Source organism: Notechis scutatus, chromosome 8 (genome assembly GCF_049901735.1).
Source record: "Notechis scutatus isolate UNSWTSFEM ecotype Mainland chromosome 8, rNotScu1.2, whole genome shotgun sequence".
NCBI lineage: Eukaryota > Metazoa > Chordata > Lepidosauria > Squamata > Elapidae > Notechis > Notechis scutatus.
In genome coordinates, this window is record NC_142016.1 from 27,220,510 (window position 1) to 27,243,747 (window position 23,238).

At 58.6% G+C, this 23,238-nt stretch overlaps 3 protein-coding genes across 7 annotated transcripts; all 3 read left to right on the plus strand.

The window, feature by feature from the left end:
* Positions 1-16: 16 nt before the first annotated feature.
* On the plus strand, positions 17-4,889 carry CIPC (CLOCK interacting pacemaker). 5 transcript variants are annotated; one of them, XM_087970334.1, is made up of 4 exons: positions 17-202; positions 2,732-2,940; positions 3,225-3,373; positions 3,640-4,889. In XM_087970334.1, exons 2-4 carry the CDS (start codon positions 2,751-2,753, stop codon positions 4,426-4,428), a joined length of 1,128 nt encoding a protein of 375 aa, XP_087826460.1. In that variant the 5' UTR covers positions 17-202; positions 2,732-2,750; the 3' UTR covers positions 4,429-4,889. The 5 variants fall into 5 exon arrangements, with proteins under 5 accessions (XP_087826460.1, XP_087826458.1, XP_087826461.1 ...); XM_087970332.1 differs by lacking the exon at positions 17-202 and adding an exon at positions 210-910; XM_087970335.1 differs by lacking the exon at positions 17-202 and adding an exon at positions 470-614.
* Positions 4,890-5,510: 621 nt separating this feature from the next.
* Positions 5,511-11,328, plus strand: LOC148129990 (cytochrome P450 2G1-like). Its single transcript, XM_087970346.1, is given in 11 exon segments — positions 5,511-5,707; positions 7,523-7,685; positions 7,743-7,907; positions 8,392-8,564; positions 8,854-9,030; positions 9,538-9,679; positions 10,022-10,171; positions 10,174-10,208; positions 10,601-10,661; positions 10,664-10,741; positions 11,011-11,328. Coding segments are annotated over 11 exon segments (1,620 nt in total). The 5' UTR covers positions 5,511-5,527; the 3' UTR covers positions 11,307-11,328.
* A 5,740-nt stretch (positions 11,329-17,068) lies between these two features.
* LOC113430366 (cytochrome P450 2G1-like) lies at positions 17,069-22,968 on the plus strand. Its single transcript, XM_026692813.2, has 9 exons — positions 17,069-17,265; positions 19,092-19,254; positions 19,341-19,490; positions 19,983-20,143; positions 20,325-20,501; positions 20,956-21,097; positions 21,442-21,629; positions 22,024-22,165; positions 22,449-22,968. The coding sequence occupies exons 1-9, from the start codon at positions 17,086-17,088 to the stop codon at positions 22,766-22,768; spliced, it is 1,623 nt and encodes a 540-aa protein (XP_026548598.2). The 5' UTR covers positions 17,069-17,085; the 3' UTR covers positions 22,769-22,968.
* Positions 22,969-23,238: the final 270 nt, after the last annotated feature.

Here is a 23,238-nt window from a genome sequence, read left to right on the forward strand (position 1 = left end):
GAGGCAGCCCGACAAGAGGGCGCCTTTGGCTCCTCCCCGCACGTGTTCCGCGCTGGGCCTGCCCATCACATGGCCGCGCACCGGGCCCCTCACTCCGCACGTGGCTCCCGTGCCCGCCCCCTGCGGGACGGGACAGTAGCCTATTGGTCGCTGCGGCTGCCGATCAAGTGGAGGGCGTGCCCGCATGACGCGAAACGAGCAGGTAGGGGCTGCGCGACCTCGAACCCCCAAGACCTCCATGAGGACTAGAGCTGCACTCGGGCCGCGGGAATCCCCTCCCCCCGGCCTCCCGCGTTCTCCGAGCGGCCGGCTCGGCCCCGTCGCCCGCCTTCCCGGGGCGCTCCAAGGCGGGCCTGCTCTGCCCGGACTGTCCCCAGCCCCCCCCCCCGCAGGGGCTTCTCGGGAGGGGGGGCAGAGGGGGCGGGGGGGTGAGGCGGCCCTCCATCCTGCGCCTCCCGCCAAAGCCTCCCCGGGGAGCAGCCCGGACACCCGCGGGAAAGGAACGGGGGGGGCTTGTGGCCGCCTGGTTGCTGCATCCCGGGGAAGCGCGTGAAGAGGAGACCGCCGGTCAGGAAGTTTCTCCTGAAATCCAGGTTGCTTCTCTCCTTGCTCAGGTTCCCCCGTGACTTTTTCTCCTGCCTTCGTGCTTTGGAAAAGAATTTGACCCCCCGCTTCTTTGGGGCAGCAGCCCCTCAAAGAATGGAAGACTGCTCTCGTGTTCTCCCTGGCTTTTTTTTCCTCTAGACTGGCCAGACCCAAATCCTGCAGCCGTTTTTCGCATCTCCAGGCTTTTAACCATCTCAGTTGCTCTTTGCACTTTTAACGAAGTCTCCGCATCTTTTTTGTAAGGAGGCGACCAAAACTGGATGCAGGATTCCAAGTGTGGCCTTACCGAGGCTTTTATAAAGTGGTACTAATACTTCATGTGGTTTTGATCCTTGGAAAAAGGGAAAGAGAAAGCTGCGTGTGTATGTGTGTGTCACGTAGCAACCCTTGCCTCGGCTCTGCCTTGCACAAGGTGGACTGGAGGTGGGCGTGAGCGAGTGTGCGCTCCACACAGGAGTTCAGAAGTCTCTGGAGTAATCCGGGGTGGGTGTGATCCCTCCTCTGGGGGTCCCCAACAAGTCTGGTGCTTGTGTGTGTGTGTGTGTGTGTGTGTAGGGGGATCTCTTCAGTCCCCTCCACTGCCTTTCATTGGATGTGAGAGGCCTCCCAGCATGTGAGCCAGGCAGTGGCTGCTCCGTCCTTTGGCCACTCCAGGAGCAGACACTGGAGCCCCCCTTTCAGGCCTTTTCCTCCGGTCCCTCCCTCCCTCCCCTGTGTAATCTCACTCCGCCCACCACCTCCGGGGCTGCAGGGGAGCCTGGGTCTTGAGATGCTGGGAACAGGGGGTGCTGTTACGTAAGCTGGCTTGACCTGGGAAAGGCGGTGCAGCCTCTCTGCTTGGGGCCCTTCCTGCCCCCCCCCAAAGGCTCAGGAGACACGAGGCCCACAAGTTGATTGGGGGGGGGGACTTGAGAGCTCACAACGTTGGGGCTTAGCTGAGCCCCCTGGAGCCAGGGCTGAGCAGGGGGGACTGGCCACTTCTCTGTGACCCCCGTCCGGAGCGCAGATAAAATATGGGGACATTCCTGGGGGCCGGGAGGGCTGAGCAGATGGAGGGGACTTGCCCCTTGGCATATGCTTTAAACAAAGCTGTCCAGATGTGTCAAGCCCTCTGCACCACCCATCAGGGCAGGGAGGCTGAGTGACGCCTGCAGAGATGCCCTCCGTACATGGCACGGAGTGCCTGGTGTGTTCCGGCTGAGCTGCGCTCCCCAGCCTTCTCCCCAGAGGTGCGATGGCCAGAGAGAGGGAGAGGGCGGTGCATTGGACTGGGTGGTTAGAAGGAGGAAGGAGGGGCAGCGGTGACTCGCATCGCCCAAAGCAGCTTCCCCCACTGCCAAGGATGCCTGGCGGGGTAGGGTGGGGGTCTGGCATCCCAGCCTGGGGGAGCCTCCTAGTTGCGCTGCCCACCAGCCTCCTTGGGGCCTGGAAGCGCCCGCAGCCAGAGAAGAGGAAGCAGCCAGGCGGCTCCCTGGCCTCAGCACCCGCCTCCAGCACGTGGCAGGCCCCGTGCGCCAGGCACCCCGTGGAGGAGAGGGGAGGGCACCTTCTGCTGGGCTCTGCCATTCCTGGGGGAGAGGCCAGAAGGGCCGTGGGTGGGTTCCCAAGGGCACATGGGCTCGGAGTCCAACCTCCCCAGGATTGGCAAGGCCCCCGCTCTGCCCCTCCCCCGCCCCAGGGAAAGGTGGATGGGGCTGGCAGTTTGGGAGGGGAATGGGTCCTGCTGGCGCCATCTGGTGGCCTCGGGGTGTGGTGCTGCAGGGCTAGCGCTTCAGCGGCTTGGTGGGTAGGATGCATTTCTCGCAGCCCCTCCTCCTCCCCAAGATAAACTCCCCTTCTCTCCCCCCATAGTCCCTGGAGACTGGGGGGCCCTTGAGGCTGCTCCGCTCTGCCCTTTCGGATTGAGCTCTCCTGGCTTGGGGGCCGTGGGGGGGGGGGTTCCTGTTAGCATGCCTGTCTCTGCCCAGCCCTTAGCAGGGTGCTTGATGTGCCAGCCGGTGGGGCGCATCAGGTTAAGAAGGGGCACAAGGTGAACTGGAGCCTTCCAGATGCTGCCGGTTGCCATGTTGGGGGGGGGGGTTTCCCTGACTATTTACTCTCGCCCCCCATTTTTGCCCCCTCACAGGACCGCGAGAGGTGCAGGCATGCCTTCAAATGACCCCTCGACCCCCCCTTCCTGGCCTGCAGAGGACAAGAGGAGATCATTGGCCAGGCCAGGTCCAACATGGGGGGGCCACGTGGGGCAGCCTGAGAAGATGGAAAGGGCCCCCCGTCATGACCCCCCGAAGCCCAGCTGCCCAGGGAGTGAAGGAGAAAAGGACTCTGGATTTTCAGGTACAGGCAGGGGGGAGGCTATAACAACCCCCTTGCTGGGGGGGTCTCTGCCTGTCCCAGTGGTGGGGAATCAATTGGTGAGGGTCCTGGGTGGGGGTGAAGGGGGCAGGAGGGTGACCCACATGATGCGGGGTGAACCTGGTGCAGTTGCTCCCCACCACCCCACGCAGTGTGGGCTGTGCCGCAGGAGTGAGTGGCGGCCATGAAGGGCCCCTGTGGCCAGGCGCTGCCCGGCCTGTCCTCTCGCTGGCTTCCCTCGCTTCCCGCCTCCTCTCTTTGCACAGACAGGAGCTCGGAGTGCCTGAGTGCCCTTGAGCAGACGGACACCGGGGATCCGGGCAGCCCCCCCTTGCCTCCGGGGCCGGCCGAGTGGCAGGAAGCCAAGGGGGGTCTCACACCTCTCTACCTCATCCAGAATGTGATCCTCGAACAGGTAGCCTGTGTGGCTGGCCACCTGGGCCAGCTCCCCCCCCCCCGCCCCCGCGGTGTGGCTGGCCCCTGGCCTGGCCCCACCCTCAGCCTCCTGCCTGCGGGCTTTCAGGGCACCCGGCTCCCTGTCCGAAGGAGTGCCCGCTCGGTCGGTCAGTTGGAGGGTGTGGGCTCCCCTTGCCTGTAGGAATCGGATGCCGAGGGGTGGTGAGGCCAGGTGGGCATCGGCCCAGGGAAACCCCCCCTTCTGACCCTCTGGCTCTCTTGCAGACCCTGGGAGTGTCCCCCACGGCCCCCTTCCTGGCCTGGAGCAACCAGCGCCCCCTGGAGACTGCCTACAGCTCTGCAGCCCACCTCCTCCTCTTCCAGGAGCCCACGGCCTCTCTGAAGCCCATGGTCCCCAGCCAGAAGCCCTCTGCCAAGGAGATCCGCTTCCCCACCCTTGGCGCTTACCCCAGAATTGCTCCTCACCCAGGCCGGCAGCCCGAGGAAGCACCCAGCCCAGCGGCAGAGCCCATCAGGCACAAGCGGCTCTACGTGGGGGAGGCCTGGGCGCCTCCAGAAGCCCCCACTGGAAAGGACAGCTGGGAGAAGTCGCCCGAAGGGTTGCCCACCAGCCTACAGACGGCTGCCCTTGTGTGCCCACAGGCCCCCGCTCATCCCCCCTTGCCCTGCGCTGGGCGCAGGACGGCTGTCAAAGGCGCCAGGAGACCGGGGGAGCACAGCCTGGTGAGACAGCGCCGCCTGCACAACACGGTGGAGATCCTGCGCAGGTCGGGGCTGCTGGGCATCACGCTCCGGACAAAGGAGCTGCTCCGGCAGAACAGCAGGGCCCAGCAGGAGCTGGCCCAGCTGCGGGAAGAGGCCCAGCTGCTCTGCCAGGCCGTCCGGAACAGCGACTGGCAGGCGTGGGCTCGCCTTCAGGGCGCCGTCGGCCACTCGGCAGCCCCCTGCCTGCCCAGCAAGGGGGCCGGCACTGAGACCCCCTTGGGGCAGCAGCCGAATTTAGCCACTCAGCCCCCAGGCCTGGACACCCCCTTGCCCATGGCTCTGCCTTAGCTGCCCCCGAGCTCACATCGGGCCCTGGGCAAAGGCCAGCGTCTCTCTCGCCAAAGGAACTCTCAGCGCCCCCAGGCCCTGCCTGGCCTTGCCCTGCCATCCATCCTTGGTCTCAGGGCGGGCTGGCTTCTCCGGAGCCCCCAGGATGGGGCTTAGCAGGCACAGGATCGGAGCCCAGCGAGACGGAGGGGAAGGAAGGCGTTTGGGAAGCTCCCGTCGTGTTGGGCATTGTTTGCGTCAGCTGTGAGCCTCCGTCTCCAGAGTTCAGGCAGTCGGAAGCGGCGGACCCACCCAAAGGAGTGACAGTCGAGACGCCCCCTCCCGCCGCCCATCGGCTAGCAACTGCGCTGCCTTGTTCATCTGGCCACCTGTGCCCTGAAGGAGCTGGTTCTCTGCTGATGAACTCTGGGCTTGCTCTGCCGTTGCCAGAAGAGGCGCTAATTAAAAAAAGCAAAAATCTGGATGTGATTCAGCCTTTGTCTTTCGCCCTGTGTGGGTCCGAGGGGGCTGCCATGGGGTGAAGGTGTGCTGGGGCAGCCACTGCAGGGCAGCAAAACCTCGGAGTGGGCCAAGTCTTGAGCACCCCGGAATCAGCCCTTCAGCCTGGCCAGAGATGCGAGAAACCCCCCTGGAGAACCGCGTTTAGGGAAGGGTGTGCACTCCTCCAGGTCTCTGGGCGCAGCTGCTGGAGCTCCCGGGGTGCCCTGGCTTGAGCTGGCCTGGGAGGCGATGGCCCCGAGTCTTCTGGCGCGCTTGGTGGCCCTCTGAGCACCGAGCGTGGGGAGGCAGAGGGAGGACCCCAATGCCAGGCCCCTCCCTGGGCAGGATTGCAGCCGTGCCCATGGGCAGCAGGGGAAACACAAAGAGAAGCAAGGAGGCAAGGCATATGGCATTAAGCACTCTGCAGAGATATGACTGATGAACCTAGGTCATATGATTGTGTTGTTAAAAAAAATGTTGCTTTCTTACTGGCACCAGGATCAGCGATTGAAGCATTTGATATATTTACCTAGTGCTCTTGCATAACCCAGAAGAGGTGCCAAACCCAGCCCCAGTTAAATGCGCGCAGCCCCACTGAGCCTGGGCAGAGGTTGACACCATGGAGCTGGCAAGCGCACTCTCCCTCTTCTTGGTCGCCTACCTGTCCTGCCTCGTCCTGCTCTTTGTCCGGAGGAAGTCCTCTGCCAGGAGCCGGCTGCCTCCGGGACCCCCTCCACTGCCTCTCGTCGGGAACTGCCTGCAAATCCAGGCGTTCCAAACCTTGGCGTCCCTCCTCAAGGTAAGCTCACCTCTCTTGCCCAGGAGAAGCCCCAGAGGTGTTTCCCCCTCGTCCATGCCCACCTGGCCCAGGCCCCTCTCTTGGGTCTCGCCAGCCGTCTCCTTCCAGCACCACCTTCCTGGATTCTTCAGGCTGAATCTTCTTCCGGGATCCAATCTGGGTTGGTCTCCTTTCCTTTTTCCTTCGGCTTCCACTCATGCATTCACACCTACGTGAAGCCTGGGAAAGGATTTTCCCCCCTCGGCTGTCGTATCTCAGGTTTGACAGGATTGCCCTCTGATCAAGGAGATCAAGCGTCCCGAGGAGCACACAAAGCAAGATGAGAGGACACTTTTCTAGGTAAAGCCTGGTGGGGCTGGGAAAATGCTTTCCTTTCCTTGGGGAACCTTGGCAAGATTCTTCGGCTGGCAGAGGGAAGCCTGTGCAGCAGCAGCAGCAGCACACCCGCCCCAAGGGATGGCACACAATCTTGGCATGAAGGCAGTTCTACAACCTAGAGTGGCCACCACCTCTGTCCCCCATTTTTAGTTAGCCTGATGTCTGGGATATTCATGATGAAACATCAGGAAATGCAAATATCTCCTTTCCTGAGCTCCACGCTTGAAGGATCCAAATGCTGCCACCGTTGTCAAAAGAGCCCCCAGAGCTGTTTTCTAGAAGTTTCCAATACTTTAGTTGTGTGTGGAGGGAGGTGTCTGTGTCTCTTCCGCCTTGGTGCGACTTTGGGGCATTATGCAATTTTTCTTTGGACTAAATGTTACACAGTGTGTTAGGCAACATGATGAATAAAGGAATGTTTATTTAATAAACAATATGTTCCTATTCCAAGAACTGGACTGTCAAGGCAACTGGTGGCAGGACTTCTGGTGTTAAGATTGTACCTCACGGCACCTTCAGTGGCTGCACTGCAAACATTCGGTGTAAATTGCAAGGCGCTTGGGCCACTAACGGCTCTGCATCTCTGTCTGTAAAACAGTCGTGCGAGCTGAGTGACGCTCAGGGCTCCGGCCAAGGTAAAGGGAAGCAGCCCCTCCTGGTGGCTGGCCTTCCAACAGTGGTGGGGCCAGTTTCCACAGTCGAGAAGCTCTGGTTGCCTTCCAAGAGTTTCTGGTCACCCCGTGACAGAAACCCTGTTGGCTCTGTGCAATGTGTTGAGGAAGGAAGAGCTTGGAAGCAAAGTCCAAGGAAGCCTGGGGGGATCCCAACCCCTCCAGGCTTCCACCCGGGCGGCCCTGAGGGTCAGCCTCTGGCCAGGGCATGAAGGGGCTGCCTTCTCCTTCCTCCGCCCTGCAGCCCTGGAAACCCTCTCGGTCCTCAGGCTGTGACCTCGCTTGGCTTCCTGTGGTTACCCAATCGGTGCATTTGAGATGGGTGGCTCCCCCACAGATCAAAGCAATCAGCCGATCGGCCAAAGCTGGGTGAGGCAGCCACCCACCAAGGCAGGTGGGGGATCTGTCTGTGGAAGAGGGATCCTGCAGGGTGGGGGGCAGGGAAAGGAGCGTCCGTGGGGGGGATTTCAGCCCTCGGAGAACCAGGAGGCAGCCATCTACACTGGAAGGAGAAGTGCGGCCTTTCCGGGAAGTTTATTCCACGGTTCCATCTAACTCTGGAGGTCTGGATGTCCTGGATCAGTGTCCTGGATCACACGATCCCCCTTTGCGGCCTTCTGACAAGTCAAGTCCACGGGGAAGCCAGATTCCCTTAACAACCGTGGCAAGAAAAATCTTAAAACGGGCCAAAACTCACTTGACAAGAGAAATGTTGGGCCCCATTGTGGTTGCAAGTCGAGGTTCTCTCCTTTTGGTTCCTGTGCAGCTGCGGGAAAAATACGGCCCCGTCTTCACGGTCTACTTTGGCAACCGACCGATCGTGGTCTTATGTGGCTACGAAGCCGTGAAGGAGGCCCTGATTGACAAGGCGGAGGAATTCTCCGGGAGGAAAACCAACCCTACCCTGCAGAGGACCTTCCAGGAACATGGTGAGGCTGGCGGGGCAGGCCGAGGAGGCCGGGCTGCCCGCTCTCTCCTGGCCACAGGGGGCCCATTGCTCTGCTCTGCCCCCAGGGTTGGTCTTTGCCGAGGGGAGCGCTGGAAGCAGCTGCGCCGCTTCTCCCTGAGCGTCCTGAGGAACTTCGGAATGGGGAAGAAATCCATTGAGGAGCGGATTCAGGAGGAGGCCCAGTTCCTGCTGGAGGAATTCGGAGGACCCGAGGTGAGGCTGGGGAGGGGGAGGGGCGGTTTGAAAGGCCTCGGGACCGACCCACCGACCCTCCCACCCGTTTTAGAACAGGGTCCCCAAACTTGGCCACTTTAAGACGTGTGGACTCCAACTCCCAGAATTCTCCAGCCAGCATAGCTGAAGTCCACACGTCTTAAAGTGGCCAAGTTTGGAGCCCTCTGCCCTAGTCCTATTGCTGAGGCCAGGTGGCAAACGTGGAGTCCCAGGGCTGCAGGGGACCTCAGAGGCAGGAGGCCTGGAGCCAAGGCTGGGGCTCGGAGGCTTCTGCTCCACGAGGTGCTTGGGCTGAAAAAGAGCATGACAGAACGTGGTGTCTTTCTTTGCCGACCCAAGGAGGCATCAGGCATCCCTTCCTCTCTCCCCTCCCCTGCTCCACCCTTCCCAAAACAAACCAGGAGAAAATTGTTGACCTCCTGCAACACGTTGACCCTTCTCCTTCCTTTCTCCCTCCACACCAGAGAAGCCCTTCAGCCCCATCTTCCTCCTCAGCTGCTGCGTGTCCAACATCATCTGTTCCATCGTCTTCGGCAATCGCTTTGATTACAAAGATGAGGAATTTCTGGGTCTCATGAAGATGATGAACGACAGCTTCCGGCAGATGAGCACCAGCTGGTCTCAGGTAGCCCCACACGGCTCCCGGCCTCTCTCCAGCCAAAGGGAAGGATCCGTGAGTGCTCCTCCCTCGGACGAGCTGGCGCCGGCCCAAGACGCTGGGCAGGAAAGGACCCTTGGAAGAGAAACCTCCAAGATGATTTAGGGTTCCTCTCGTGTCACCTGCTGATTCATTCTTGAAATGCTGCCTTCATGAATGGATGACTGGTCTCCTTCTTTGAGCCCCTCTAGCTAGGCATCCGCCGGCTGGGAGAAGCTCTTTCCCTGACCCGTCCCCTCCCTCTCGTTCCCCGCAGTTCTACGATACCTACGCCAACCTCCTGAGGTTCTTCCCAGGGCCCCACACCAAGATCTACGACATCCTGGAGGACATGAGGCTCTTCATTGCCAAGCGGGTGAAGAAGAACAAGGAGACCCTGGACCCCAACGCTCCCCGGGATTACATCGACTGCTTCCTCATCCAGATGGAGAAGGTGTGTGGTGCGGGGAGGGAGCCCAGGGCCCTTTCCCCAGCTGCGAGCCTGTGGGTGGGCACAGGGGGCTCTGCCACTGGGCCAACGAGCCTGCTGCCCCTTCCTAAGGAAACACAATCCCCAAAGGACGGGAAGGTTGGGAGAACCTTCGCGAAGGGAGTCGTTTGGTGTCCAGAGCCCCCCCAGCCCCCCCCCCCCGGTCTCTGCAGCTGCACCAGGGCCCAGGCCGCCTTTTCTCCCAACCCCGGGACGCCCAACCTTTGCGGTTCCCCTCCTGCAGAGGGCACTGGGCCACTGGGGACGGGGGCAGGTGAAGCAGGAAAGGGGCCGGCAGTGGAGGCAGCCTGTCCCCTGGGAATCCCCTGGGCTAGGACCAAGGGGCCGTTTCTGCTTCGGGAAACCGGCGCTTGGCCAGCCTCCAGGCCTGGTGTGCAGCCCCAAACTAGCCGGAAGGCCCCTTCGAGCCCCCACAGCTTCTCAGGCACTTGGCTCCCACTTGGCCTTCAGGAGAAGGACAACCCAGACAGCGAATTCAACCAGAAGAACCTGGAGCTGACCACCCTCAACCTGTTTTTTGCCGGGACGGAGACGGTCAGCTCCACCCTGCGATACGGGTTCCTGTTGCTGATGAAGTACCCCGAAGTGCAAGGTATTATTTTGGTGGGGGGGGGGGTGATTCAGCCCCATCGCAGCACATGTCTCTAGGCTGGGAAGGAGCCCCCCCAAGGCCCACCAGGATCGCTTGGCCGGCGAGAAGTTGCTGTGAGCTTCCCAAAGGCCTGGATCCAGCCCGAGAGCCACCCCATAGGAGGTCAGGCCAGAAGCTTCCCCTGCCGTGGGGCGAAGGGGGGGATGCCAGCCCCATGGCCCTTGAGAACAGACCCCTCAGCAGGTGGAGAGCCCTCCTGCCCAGTTTTTGGGGCCCCAGCCACTGATCCAGGCGCGTCAGAGTGTGGTTGAAGCCACTAAGTTTAAGGCCACCTTTTGCCAGCAAAGATGCACGAAGAGATCGACCGTGTGATCGGCCAGAACCGGATCCCCAGCATCAAAGACCGGAGCCAGATGCCCTACGTGGATGCGGTCATCCACGAAGTGCAGCGGTTCAGCGACCTCGTCCCCATGAACGTGGCCCATGCCGTCACCGCGACACGGAATTCAGAGGCTACCTCATCCCAAAGGTCAGAGCCCTGGGAGGGGGAAAGGGCCAAGCGGGCATGGGGCCGGCATGTTGCCACCCTGGGCGCTGGCTGGGCTGCCCAGCAGGATCGGGGCAGAGATCTTCCAGGCCGAGGAGGGCTGGCCAACATGCAGGAGCCCCAGGTGGAGGCTGCCCACCTCGAAGGGGTGTCGTTGGCTAATGGCCGTAAGGCTCCTCTGCTGGCCAAGTGCGATGGGGCCCCAAAGGATTGGCAGGACAGAAGGGCAGGAACACCCAGGTCCTCGGCCCCGCTCTGTCCCTGCCACGCGCAAGGGACCATCTCTTGTCTGCCTTCCTCCGGTGGCTCGGGCATCGGCTGCCAGCTGGGCAAGAGAGCCTCTGCCCCTCTGAGCCGGCCCTTCTCTTCCTCAGGGCACAGAAGTCTTTCCCCTGCTCAGCACCGTCCTGCATGATGGCACCAAGTTTCAGAGCCCGAAGGGTTCCACCCGGAGAACTTCCTGGACGAGAATGGGCGCCTGAAGCAGAACGACGCCTTCGTCCCCTTCTCTGCAGGTACAGCCACGTCGAGCCCCCGAGCCGCCCCCAGCCTCCCGGGCCAGGCTTCTTGGCTGCCCTGCTTTTCCGGCTCCCCTGCCCAGCCAGCCGGGGGCGCTGCCTCGGCATTTCCTGCAGATGCTGGACCCCCTTTGCCCCCGGCAAGTCAGGAGCCCAGGCGAGAGGCGGAAGGCCCCTCTAGGCACCTGCCTTTGCCAGAGAGTGGTGACCCGCCAGCTTCCAGCCCGGAGGTGGCCTAAGCCTGCCCCTCTCGCCCCCTCTCGCAGGGAAGCGCATCTGCCTAGGGGAAGCCCTGGCCCGCATGGAGCTCTTCCTCTTCTTCACCACCATCCTGCAGCGCTTCCGACTGAAGCCCCTGGTGGACCCCAAGGACATCAACGTGACACCCCAAGAGTTCGGCTTTATCACCATCCCGCCCCTGTTCGAGCTCTCGGTCGTCCCCGCTGAGAGAAGGGAGCCAGACTTTCGGGGGCTTCAGGGCCCCCTTCTCTGCGACCCTCCCGGGGCTGAGATCTCTGAGGGGCTGCGAGAAGGTGCCCCTGCCAGGTGTCTGCATATATAAAGCTTTGTGGCGATGCAGGTGACCTGGATGGGTGGAGCCTTGGTTTGTTCTAAGCCGTGCGAGCAAGCGTGTATGTGTGTGTGTGCGTGCGCATGTGTTGCTTGTTTCCTGGTCGTTATTGTTGTGCCCCAGCACAATAAATCTCCATAAATCTAGGTGGCCCACGTGGCATTTTGCTTCCAAAGAGCAAAGCAGGAAATGCCAGAGAGACGGTGATCTCCCCTGCAGGCTGCCAGAAAAAAACACAGGATCCCCTCGGCCTCCAGCCTGTCCCGGACCAGGGGCCCCCAAATGAGACACCCAGGAAGTCCACTTACAGGGCGCACGGATGCCCCCGGTGAGTGGACTTCCTCTCGTTCAGGCCATGAGCTTCGTGGGGTGCGAAGGGCCGGGCAACGGATCAGCAGGGATCCTTCAGCCCTGGTTCTGGGGCCAGTAGAGCAACTGGCCTGCATTGTCCGGGCCTCCTCCTGCTGCCTTCAAAGGGCTGGAGAAGAATGGCTACCAGGCAGCACCAGTGCGCACCGAGCTCCAGTCAGCTACTCGGGCCAGACTCTGGGCCAATACCAGGACAGGCGTCAGTGCCAGCGGGTCCAGTCGGACTGGCCAAGTGGGATCAGAAAGAGCTGCAGACTTGGGTTGCAGCCCAGAGTCAGCCAGAGGGAAAGCAGCTCACACAGACATAAGGGAACCCCAAAGCAGCCACCCCTTGGCCAACCCTCGGCTCCCAGGCTGCCTTCACGCCGAGTTCGTAGCTTACTTACGGGTGGTCCCGGGCCCATCCGTTTGCTAAGACCCCCAAAGCCTAATCCAGCCAGTGCAGCCATGGAATCTCATCGGAATTATTTGTGCAAACGCAGCCAGGGAAAAGGAGAAAAGGAAGGAGAAGAAATAAGTAATAATAATAATAATAATAATAATAATAATAATAATAATAATAATAATAATAATAATAATAATAAATAATCTGGTCTATGGACATAATATAAATTGGGGGAGAAGGAGGGGAGGAGGAGGATGGCAGGGCAAGAGAGTGAAGGGGCCAAAGGAGTCCCTGGGCCAGTCCCACCTGATGCCCTGGGCACAAATGCAGCCTTTCTGAGGCCAGGAACCTAATTAGGATTAAAGCTCTTCCTCCCATCCAGACCCTGAATGCCCCCAACAGCTGCCAATCACTTTCAGAAAACCACAGGCATTCCACTGAGGTTTGTTGCGTGCTCAGTTTTGCACCTGAGCATCTTCTGACTTCAAAGCGTTTCCTGGGTCAGCCGTTGCTTTGCAATCCCCTGAATACTTCAGCCGGTCTGGGCTGTGGGTGGGCGGGCTGAAAGCTGCCCATCCAGCAAGAGCAGTTTGAGCAAAGATGGGCCTTCAGAACCTCTGGAGATAAGCTGTGATATCAAGGCTGCCTGGGACCTCTTCGAAACACAGCCCTCACAGCGGGCACTGGGTGGCAGCAGCTGTGGTCTGCCAGGCCGGCTGAAGCCCAGTTGCCAACTTCTGGGCAAGCCTAAGCACCACACTGAGGCCAGGAGGCGTGCCAGCCCCAGGGTGCTGCCAGTCTCTGAAGCTATAACTGCTCTCCTCGTGTCCTGCAGCCCCAACAGAAACACAACAGCACCTAAAGCAAGAAGAGAGAAAGGGCCCGTCGAATGCCCTGGGGCACGTTGCTTCACCTGTTGAGTTTCTACCTGAAGAAACCAGGGGAATGTTGGTTGCGATGTAGGGGTCAGCCTGCTGGGCAGGTTCAGGGCCTGCCATGGGGGGCCTCAGCCACGGGCAAGAGCAGAGAGAGAGGTGTAGAAGTGTTGTGTCCCCCCCCACCATAGAGATGTCTTTTGTGCGTATCTGCATTCCCCCCCCCCGAACTTCTGGGTTACTTTCTACTGCTACGTCTGACCAGTTTCTGGGGTTCAAAGTCTTTGACATCTACAGGATTTCAAGGAGAGAGTGGACATTTGTCTGCAATGCTACAGGATTTCCTGCTTGAGCAGAGGGTTGGTCGAGCAGACCTCTGAGGTCCCTTCCAGCTCTGTTATTTCGGAGGTGGGGATCCTTGCTTCAGGGAGGGGATGGGGGTGACTAGGACCTTCTGTGCTTGTCCAGACGTGGATTTTAGGCTACTGGACTCTCAGGAGAAAATGCAGCTCAACAACAGTAAATCTGCATTTTAAAAAGTTTCCGGAGAACTAAAGCAAGCAAGGAAAAGTTGAATGGTATAAAAATGCCTCATCTGCCATTAGAGCAGGGCAGAGCTTTGGAAAGTGCCAGAGAAAGCTGGGAGCTGTGGGCTGGTTCAAGTTGCGGGGAACGCAACTCCCACCCCGTCACTGGAGGGTGCTGCCCAAGGCAGCCCGGCTCACCCTTTTCCCCGATCAGGTGCCCAGCTCGGCCTCCTCCAGCCGGCCTCCCTCCCCCACCCCCGCAGCAGTGGCCCCTGGAAATAAGGTGGGTCCCTTTGGCCACCCGCTTCTCCCTGGGCGGCGCTGAGCTGCGAAGGGCGGCAGAGACATCCTAGAATGTGAAGTGAAATGGGCCTGAGGAAATCTGAGCAATAACAAAGCTAGTGGAGGTGACAGTATCCCAGCTGAGCTATTCAAAAAAGACGATTCAGTAAAAATGCTACACTCAATTTGCCAGCAAATTTGGAAAACTCAACTGTGGCCACAGGATTGGAAAAGGTCAGTTTACATTCCAGTTCCAAAGAATGTTCAAACTATTGCCCCATTGCACTCATTTCACATGCTTCAAAATCCTGCAAGCTGGGCTCCAGCAGGATGTGGATCGAGAGCTACCAGAAGTTCAGGCAGGATTTTGAAGAGGCAGAGGAAATAGAGATCAAATTGCTAATATACGCTGGATCATGGAGAAAACTAGGGAGTTCCAAAAAAACACCTGTTTCTGTCTCATTGGCTATGCTAAAGCCTTTGATTGTGTGGATCCCAACAAATTGTGGCAAGTCCTTAAAGAGATGGGAGTACAGACCATCTTGTGTGTCTCTTGAGAAACCTACATGCGGGTCAAGAAGCAACAGTGAGAGCTGGACACGGAACCGCTGATTGGTTCAAAATTGGGAAAGGAGTCCGGCAAGGCTGTATCCTGTCGTCCTGCCTATTTAACTTATATGCAGAGCACATCATGAAAAAGCACATCATACTGTAGATGAATTAAAAGTTGGAATATATCAACAACCTCAGATATGCAGGTGATGCCACTCTAATGGCAGAAAGTGAAGAGGAACTAAAAGAGCCTCTTGATGCAGGGGAAGGAGGAGAGCGCAAAAGGTGGTTTGAAACTCAACACTGAGAAAACTAAGATCAGGGCGTCTGGCCCTCTCAATTCCTGGCAAATAGATGGGGAAGAAATGGAGGTAGTGACAGATTTTATTTTCCTGGGCTGCAAGATCACCGCAGATGGGGACTGCAGCCAAGAAAGTAAAGGACGCTTGCTCCTGGGGAGGAAAACTATGGCAAATCTAGACAGCACACTAAAAAGCAGAGGTATCAACCTGCCAACAAAAGGGCATAGAGTCAAGGCGATGGTTTTCCCAGTTGCAATGTATGGCTGTGAAGGTTGGACCAGAAGGAAGGCTGAGCGCCAAAGAATGGAGGCCTTTGAACTCTGGGGCTGGAGGAGGAGACTCCGGCGAGTCCCTTGGACTGCAAGGCCATCCAACCGGTCAGTCCTAGAGGAGATCAGCCCTGGCTGCTCTTGAGAAGGCCAGATCCTGAAGAGGAAACTCCAAGACTTTGGCCACCTCATGAGAAGGAAGAAGGACGCGCTGGAGAAGAGCCGAATGCTGAGAACGATTGGGGGGCAAAAGAAGAAGAAGAAGAAGGGGACGGCAGAGAAGGAAGGGGCCGGAGGGAGTCCCTGAATCAGTCAGCGTGAGGACAGGAAGGCCTGGAGGAACGTTGTCCAGGGGTCACGACTTCCAGACTAAGAACAATTAATTGCTTTGGGACAGACAGGCAAGGGATCCTCAAAGGTGAGCTGTGTGTGTGTGGGGGGGGGGCAGCTTGGCTGAGGCTTCTGCTCTGGGCCCCTTCCCTCCTCTAAGTGGCGGGGGGGGGGTGGGGGGGGGCATCTTTGGCCAGCATTTTGCACGTTGGCTCCCTGCCTGGGGTCAAACTCCACCCGGGCTCCTTTGTTTTGACCAAGGTCATTTCCAATGTTAGTACAAGGATACGGTTTAAACAGAAAACATCCATTTCTGAGTAAAAACCACAAACACCCCCCCACACACACCTTTACAGACTTCCATCCAACACTGCGTGAACTTTGCCCTTAGGTCTCTGAGTGGCTGGCTGACAAAGAGGCTTCAAATGCCCTGGATTGAAAATTTTGATTGTGCATATACACAATTTAGGAGCAATATGCACAAGATGAGTATTGCCTGACACCTGGTGCCAAACAAATAGGGAAGACTGAGCCACCAAAGGTGAGGGAAGATGGCACAGCTTTGTGTGCTGCCAATACGAAGAAAGGAGAAGGGAAGGACCCCACTGGTCCCAAGGTAATTGCCTCACCCCACCCCACCCCACTTCTGCCAGGAACCCTGGCTTTCCTGGTAGTAAAGACTTCCCCGAAAAAGATGCAAATAGAACCATGGGGAAGACACTCGGCATCTCCTACATCCGCCTTCTGCCAAGCCTGGTCTTGCCATAGGCCCTCTACTGGGGTGGCTGTCTCCCCACTGATTTCTTTCCTGGGGGTCAGCGTCTCCCCAACAGCCTCCCAGGGCAGACCTGGTGGGTTGCAACCTGCCAGGGCCCTGATCCACTGAAGGGCCCTGACTGGGAGGCTGTTGCTGCTTCAATCCCCAGGGCAGGAGCATTGCCGGGGGGAGCTTTGCTGTCATAGGAGAGAAGGAAAGGTCCTGCTTCAACCTCGCCCCACTTCTGCCCCCCCCCAGATGGGGTGTCCTGAGGGGCCTGAGGCCCTGGACTTTATGGAGCTCTTGTGCAGGGGAGATTTTCCACTCTTGGCTACCAACGAGCTTCCTGGCCTGCAGCACACCCAGCGGCAAAGGCCAAAGGCCAGCCCGGAGAGCAGCAGCCCAGACCTGTTTGGTCATAAAGAGGGTCCCAGAGGCTGATCCCCAAATCAGGGCTGGAAAACAGCTGGAATAAGCTGCCCCTCCCTGCAGCTGTGTCAGCTAAATTCACCCAGATGCAGATTTTCCCACCAGGCTGGGCACAACCGTTCTTTTAAACACTTGAGTTGCCCACGGTCATGTTTAAGATGGGTGGCCTTATCAATCTTTTAAACCAATCAAAATCAATCGATCCCCAGAAGACCTCGCACTGTCCAAGGGAACTGCCTGGCCCCCATCCCCAGGCCGGGCACTCCTCCAGGTCTCTGGGCGCAGCTGCTGGAGCTCCCGGGGTGCCCTGGCTTGAGCTGGCCTGGGAGGCGATGGCCCCGAGTCTTCTGGCGCGCTTGGTGGCCCTCTGAGCACCGAGCGTGGGGAGGCAGAGGGAGGACCCCAATGCCAGGCCCCTCCCTGGGCAGGATTGCAGCCGTGCCCATGGGCAGCAGGGGAAACACAAAGAGAAGCAAGGAGGCAAGGCATATGGCATTAAGCACTCTGCAGAGATATGACTGATGAACCTAGGTCATATGATTGTGTTGTTAAAAAAAATGTTGCTTTCTTACTGCCACCAGGATCAGCGATTGATATATTTACCTAGTGCTCTTGCATAACCCAGAAGAGGTGCCAAACCCAGCCCCAGTTAAATGCGCGCAGCCCCACTGAGCCTGGGCAGAGGTTGACACCATGGAGCTGGCAAGCGCACTCTCCCTCTTCTTGGTCGCCTACCTGTCCTGCCTCGTCCTGCTCTTTGTCCGGAGGAAGTCCTCTGCCAGGAGCCGGCTGCCTCCGGGACCCCCTCCACTGCCTCTCGTCGGGAACTGCCTGCAAATCCAGGCGTTCCAAACCTTGGCGTCCCTCCTCAAGGTAAGCTCACCTCTCTTGCCCAGGAGAAGCCCCAGAGGTGTTTCCCCCTCGTCCATGCCCACCTGGCCCAGGCCCCTCTCTTGGGTCTCGCCAGCCGTCTCCTTCCAGCACCACCTTCCTGGATTCTTCAGGCTGAATCTTCTTCCGGGATCCAATCTGGGTTGGTCTCCTTTCCTTTTTCCTTCGGCTTCCACTCATGCATTCACACCTACGTGAAGCCTGGGAAAGGATTTTCCCCCCTCGGCTGTCGTATCTCAGGTTTGACAGGATTGCCCTCTGATCAAGGAGATCAAGTGTCCCGAGGAGCACACAAAGCAAGATGAGAGGACACTTTTCTAGGTAAAGCCTGGTGGGGCTGGGAAAATGCTTTCCTTTCCTTGGGGAACCTTGGCAAGATTCTTCGGCTGGCAGAGGGAAGCCTGTGCAGCAGCAGCAGCAGCAGCAGCAGCAGCACACCCGCCCCAAGGGATGGCAGACAATCTTGGCATGAAGGCAGTTCTACAACCTAGAGTGGCCACCACCTCTGTCCCCCATTTTTAGTTAGCCTGATGTCTGGGATATTCATGATGAAACAACAGGAAATGGAAATATCTCCTTTCCTGAGCTCCACGCTTGAAGGATCCAAATGCTGCCACCGTTGTCAAAAGAGCCCCCGGAGCTGTTTTCTAGAAGTTTCCAATACTTTAGTTGTGTGTGGAGGGAGGTGTCTGTGTCTCTTCCGCCTTGGTGCGACTTTGGGGCATTATGCAATTTTTCTTTGGACTAAAAGTTACACAGTGTGTTAGGCAACATGATGAATAAAGGAATGTTTATTTAATAAACAATATGTTCCTATTCCAAGAACTGGACTGTCAAGGCAACTGGTGGCAGGACTTCTGGTGTTAAGATTGTACCTCACGGCACCTTCAGTGGCTGCACTGCAAACATTCGGTGTAAATTGCAAGGCGCTTGGGCCACTAACGGCTCTGCATCTCTGTGTAAAACAGTCGTGCGAGCTGAGTGACGCTCAGGGCTCCGGCCAAGGTAAAAGGGAAGCAGCCCCTCCTGGTGGCTGGCCTTCCAACAGTGGTGGGGCCAGTTTCCACAGTCGAGAAGCTCTGGTTGCCCTCTAGGAGTTTCTGGTCGCCCCGTGACAGAAACCCTGTTGGCTCTGTGCAATGTGTTGAGGAAGGAAGAGCTTGGAAGCAAAGTCCAAGGAAGCCTGGGGGGATCCCAACCCCTCCAGGCTTCCACCCGGGCGGCCCTGAGGGTCAGCCTCTGGCCAGGGCATGAAGGGGCTGCCTTCTCCTTCCTCCGCCCTGCAGCCCTGGAAACCCTCTCGGTCCTCAGGCTGTGACCTCGCTTGGCTTCCTGTGGTTACCCAATCGGTGCATTTGAGATGGGTGGCTCCCCCACAGATCAAAGCAATCAGCCGATCGGCCAAAGCTGGGTGAGGCAGCCACCCACCAAGGCAGGTGGGGATCTGTCTGTGGAAGAGGGATCCTGCAGGGTGGGGGGCAGGGGAAAGGAGCGTCCGTGGGGGGGATTTCAGCCCTCGGAGAACCAGGAGGCAGCCATCTACACTGGAAGGAGAAGCGCGGCCTTTCCGGGAAGTTTATTCCACGGTTCCATCTAACTCTGGAGGTCTGGATGTCCTGGATCAGTGTCCTGGATCACACGATCCCCCTTTGCGGCCTTCTGACACGTCAAGTCCACGGGGAAGCCAGATTCCCTTAACAACCGTGGCAAGAAAAATCTTAAAACGGGCCAAAACTCACTTGACAAGAGAAATGTTGGGCCCCATTGTGGTTGCAAGTCGAGGTTCTCTCCTTTTGGTTCCTGTGCAGCTGCGGGAAAAATACGGCCCCGTCTTCACGGTCTACTTTGGCAACCGACCGATCGTGGTCTTATGTGGCTACGAAGCCGTGAAGGAGGCCCTGATTGACAAGGCGGAGGAATTCTCCGGGAGGAAAACCAACCCTACCCTGCAGAGGACCTTCCAGGAACATGGTGAGGCTGGCGGGGCAGGCCGAGGAGGCCGGGCTGCCCGCTCTCTCCTGGCCACAGGGGGGCCCATTGCTCTGCTCTGCCCCCAGGGTTGGTCTTTGCCGAGGGGGAGCGCTGGAAGCAGCTGCGCCGCTTCTCCCTGAGCGTCCTGAGGAACTTCGGAATGGGGAAGAAATCCATTGAGGAGCGGATTCAGGAGGAGGCCCAGTTCCTGCTGGAGGAATTCCGGAGGACCCGAGGTGAGGCTGGGGAGGGGGGGGGGAGGGGCGGTTTGAAAGGCCTCGGGACCGACCCACCGACCCTCCCACCCGTTTTAGAACAGGGGTCCCCAAACTTGGCCACTTTAAGACGTGTGGACTCCAACTCCCAGAATTCTCCAGCCAGCATAGCTGAAGTCCACACGTCTTAAAGTGGCCAAGTTTGGAGCCCTCTGCCCTAGTCCTATTGCTGAGGCCAGGTGGCAAACGTGGAGTCCCAGGGCTGCAGGGGACCTCAGAGGCAGGAGGCCTGGAGCCGAGGCTGGGGCTCGGAGGCTTCTGCTCCACGAGGTGCTTGGGCTGAAAAAGAGCATGACAGAACGTGGTGTCTTTCTTTGCCGACCCAAGGAGGCATCAGGCATCCCTTCCTCTCTCCCCCTCCCCTGCTCCACCCTTCCCAAAACAAACCAGGAGAAAATTGTTGACCTCCTGCAACACGTTGACCCTTCTCCTTCCTTTCTCCCTCCACACCAGAGAAGCCCTTCAGCCCCATCTTCCTCCTCAGCTGCTGCGTGTCCAACATCATCTGTTCCATCGTCTTCGGCAATCGCTTTGATTACAAAGATGAGGAATTTCTGGGTCTCATGAAGATGATGAACGACAGCTTCCGGCAGATGAGCACCAGCTGGTCTCAGGTAGCCCCACACGGCTCCCGGCCTCTCTCCAGCCAAAGGGAAGGATCCGTGAGTGCTCCTCCCTCGGACGAGCTGGCGCCGGCCCAAGACGCTGGGCAGGAAAGGACCCTTGGAAGAGAAACCTCCAAGATGAATTAGAAGCTCTTTCCCTGACCCGTCCCCTCCCTCTCGTTCCCCGCAGTTCTACGATACCTACGCCAACCTCCTGAGGTTCTTCCCAGGGCCCCACACCAAGATCTACGACATCCTGGAGGACATAAGGCTCTTCATTGCCAAGCGGGTGAAGAAGAACAAGGAGACCCTGGACCCCAACGCTCCCCGGGATTACATCGACTGCTTCCTCATCCAGATGGAGAAGGTGTGTGGTGCGGGGAGGGAGCCCAGGGCCCTTTCCCCAGCTGCGAGCCTTCCTAAGGAAACACAATCCCCAAAGGACGGGAAGGTTGGGAGAACCTTCGCGAAGGGAGTCGTTTGGTGTCCAGAGCCCCCCCAGCCCCCCGGTCTCTGCAGCTGCACCAGGGCCCAGGCCGCCTTTTCTCCCAACCCCGGGACGCCCAACCTTTGCGGTTCCCCTCCTGCAGAGGGCACTGGGCCACTGGGGACGGGGGCAGGTGAAGCAGGAAAGGGGCCGGCAGTGGAGGCAGCCTGTCCCCTGGGAATCCCCTGGGCTAGGACCAAGGGGCCGTTTCTGCTTCGGGGAAACCGGCGCTTGGCCAGCCTCCAGGCCTGGTGTGCAGCCCCCAAACTAGCCGGAAGGCCCCCTTCGAGCCCCCCACAGCTTCTCAGGCACTTGGCTCCCACTTGGCCTTCAGGAGAAGGACAACCCAGACAGCGAATTCAACCAGAAGAACCTGGAGCTGACCACCCTCAACCTGTTTTTAGCCGGGACGGAGACAGTCAGCTCCACCCTGCGATACGGGTTCCTGTTGCTGATGAAGTACCCCGAAGTGCAAGGTATTTTTTTGGTGTGGGGGGGGTGTGATTCAGCCCCATCGCAGCACATGTCTCTAGGCTGGGAAGGAGCCCCCCCCAAGGCCCACCAGGATCGCTTGGCCAGCGAGAAGTTGCTGTGAGCTTCCCAAAGGCCTGGATCCAGCCCGAGAGCCACCCCATAGGAGGTCAGGCCAGAAGCTTCCCCTGCCGTGGGGCGAAGGGGGGGATGCCAGCCCCATGGCCCTTGAGAACAGACCCCTCAGCAGGTGGAGAGCCCTCCTGCCCAGTTTTTGGGGCCCCAGCCACTGATCCAGGCGCGTCAGAGTGTGGTTGAAGCCACTAAGTTTAAGGCCACCTTTTGCCAGCAAAGATGCATGAAGAGATCGACCGTGTGATCGGCCAGAACCGGATCCCCAGCATCAAAGACCGGAGCCAGATGCCCTACGTGGATGCGGTCATCCACGAAGTGCAGCGGTTCAGCGACCTCGTCCCCATGAACGTGGCCCATGCCGTCACCCGCGACACGGAATTCAGAGGCTACCTCATCCCAAAGGTCAGAGCCCTGGGAGGGGGAAAGGGGCCAAGCGGGCATGGGGCCGGCATGTTGCCACCCTGGGCGCTGGCTGGGCTGCCCAGCAGGATCGGGGCAGAGATCTTCCAGGCCGAGGAGGGCTGGCCAACATGCAGGAGCCCCAGGTGGAGGCTGCCCACCTCGAAGGGGTGTCGTTGGCTAATGGCCGTAAGGCTCCTCTGCTGGCCAAGTGCGATGGGGCCCCAAAGGATTGGCAGGACAGAAGGGCAGGAACACCCAGGTCCTCGGCCCCCGCTCTGTCCCTGCCACGCGCAAGGGACCATCTCTTGTCTGCCTTCCTCCGGTGGCTCGGGCATCGGCTGCCAGCTGGGCAAGAGAGCCTCTGCCCCTCTGAGCCGGCCCTTCTCTTCCTCAGGGCACAGAAGTCTTTCCCCTGCTCAGCACCGTCCTGCATGATGGCACCAAGTTTCAGAGCCCCGAAGGGTTCCACCCGGAGAACTTCCTGGACGAGAATGGGCGCCTGAAGCAGAACGACGCCTTCGTCCCCTTCTCTGCAGGTACAGCCACGTCGAGCCCCTCCCCCGAGCCGCCCCCAGCCTCCCGGGCCAGGCTTCTTGGCTGCCCTGCTTTTCCGGCTCCCCTGCCCAGCCAGCCGGGGGCGCTGCCTCGGCATTTCCTGCAGATGCTGGACCCCCTTTGCCCCCCCCCCCGGCAAGTCAGGAGCCCAGGCGAGAGGCGGAAGGCGGCCCCTCTAGGCACCTGCCTTTGCCAGAGAGTGGTGACCCGCCAGCTTCCAGCCCGGAGGTGGCCTAAGCCTGCCCCTCTCGCCCCCTCTCGCAGGGAAGCGCATCTGCCTAGGGGAAGCCCTGGCCCGCATGGAGCTCTTCCTCTTCTTCACCACCATCCTGCAGCGCTTCCGACTGAAGCCCCTGGTGGACCCCAAGGACATCAACGTGACACCCCAAGAGTTCGGCTTTATCACCATCCCGCCCCTGTTCGAGCTCTCGGTCGTCCCCCGCTGGAGAGAAGGGAGCCAGACTTTCGGGGGCTTCAGGGCCCCCTTCTCTGCGACCCTCCCAGGGCTGAGATCTCTGAGGGGCTGCGAGAAGGTGCCCCTGCCAGGTGTCTGCATATATAAAGCTTTGTGGCGATGCAGGTGACCTGGATGGGTGGAGCCTTGGTTTGTTCTAAGCCGTGCGAGCAAGCGTGTATGTGTGTGTGTGTGTGCGCATGTGTTGCTTGTTTCCTGGTCGTTATTGTTTTTTTTTTAATAAAAGTTTTTATTGATTTTAACGACAAACAAAAACACAAAAAACATAAAACATAACATTAAAAACATCATCATTCTTCATATATTTACAGAGAGTGTATCGGTTGGTTTACCACTCCTTTTTGTGCATCCATTTCATAGTCATCATAATAATTATGTTACATAATAACTCATATTATCAATCAACAATTATATATCCTAATATCATTATTAAACAATCATTTGACTATAATTTTACTAATTCATACTTAGGTGAGATAACTGTAATTTAGTTACTTTATTTTATAACAAATCATAAAATCATACCAAGTCTATCTTAATAAAATATTCTAAAAGTGTTATCAAAACCAAGAAAAAATG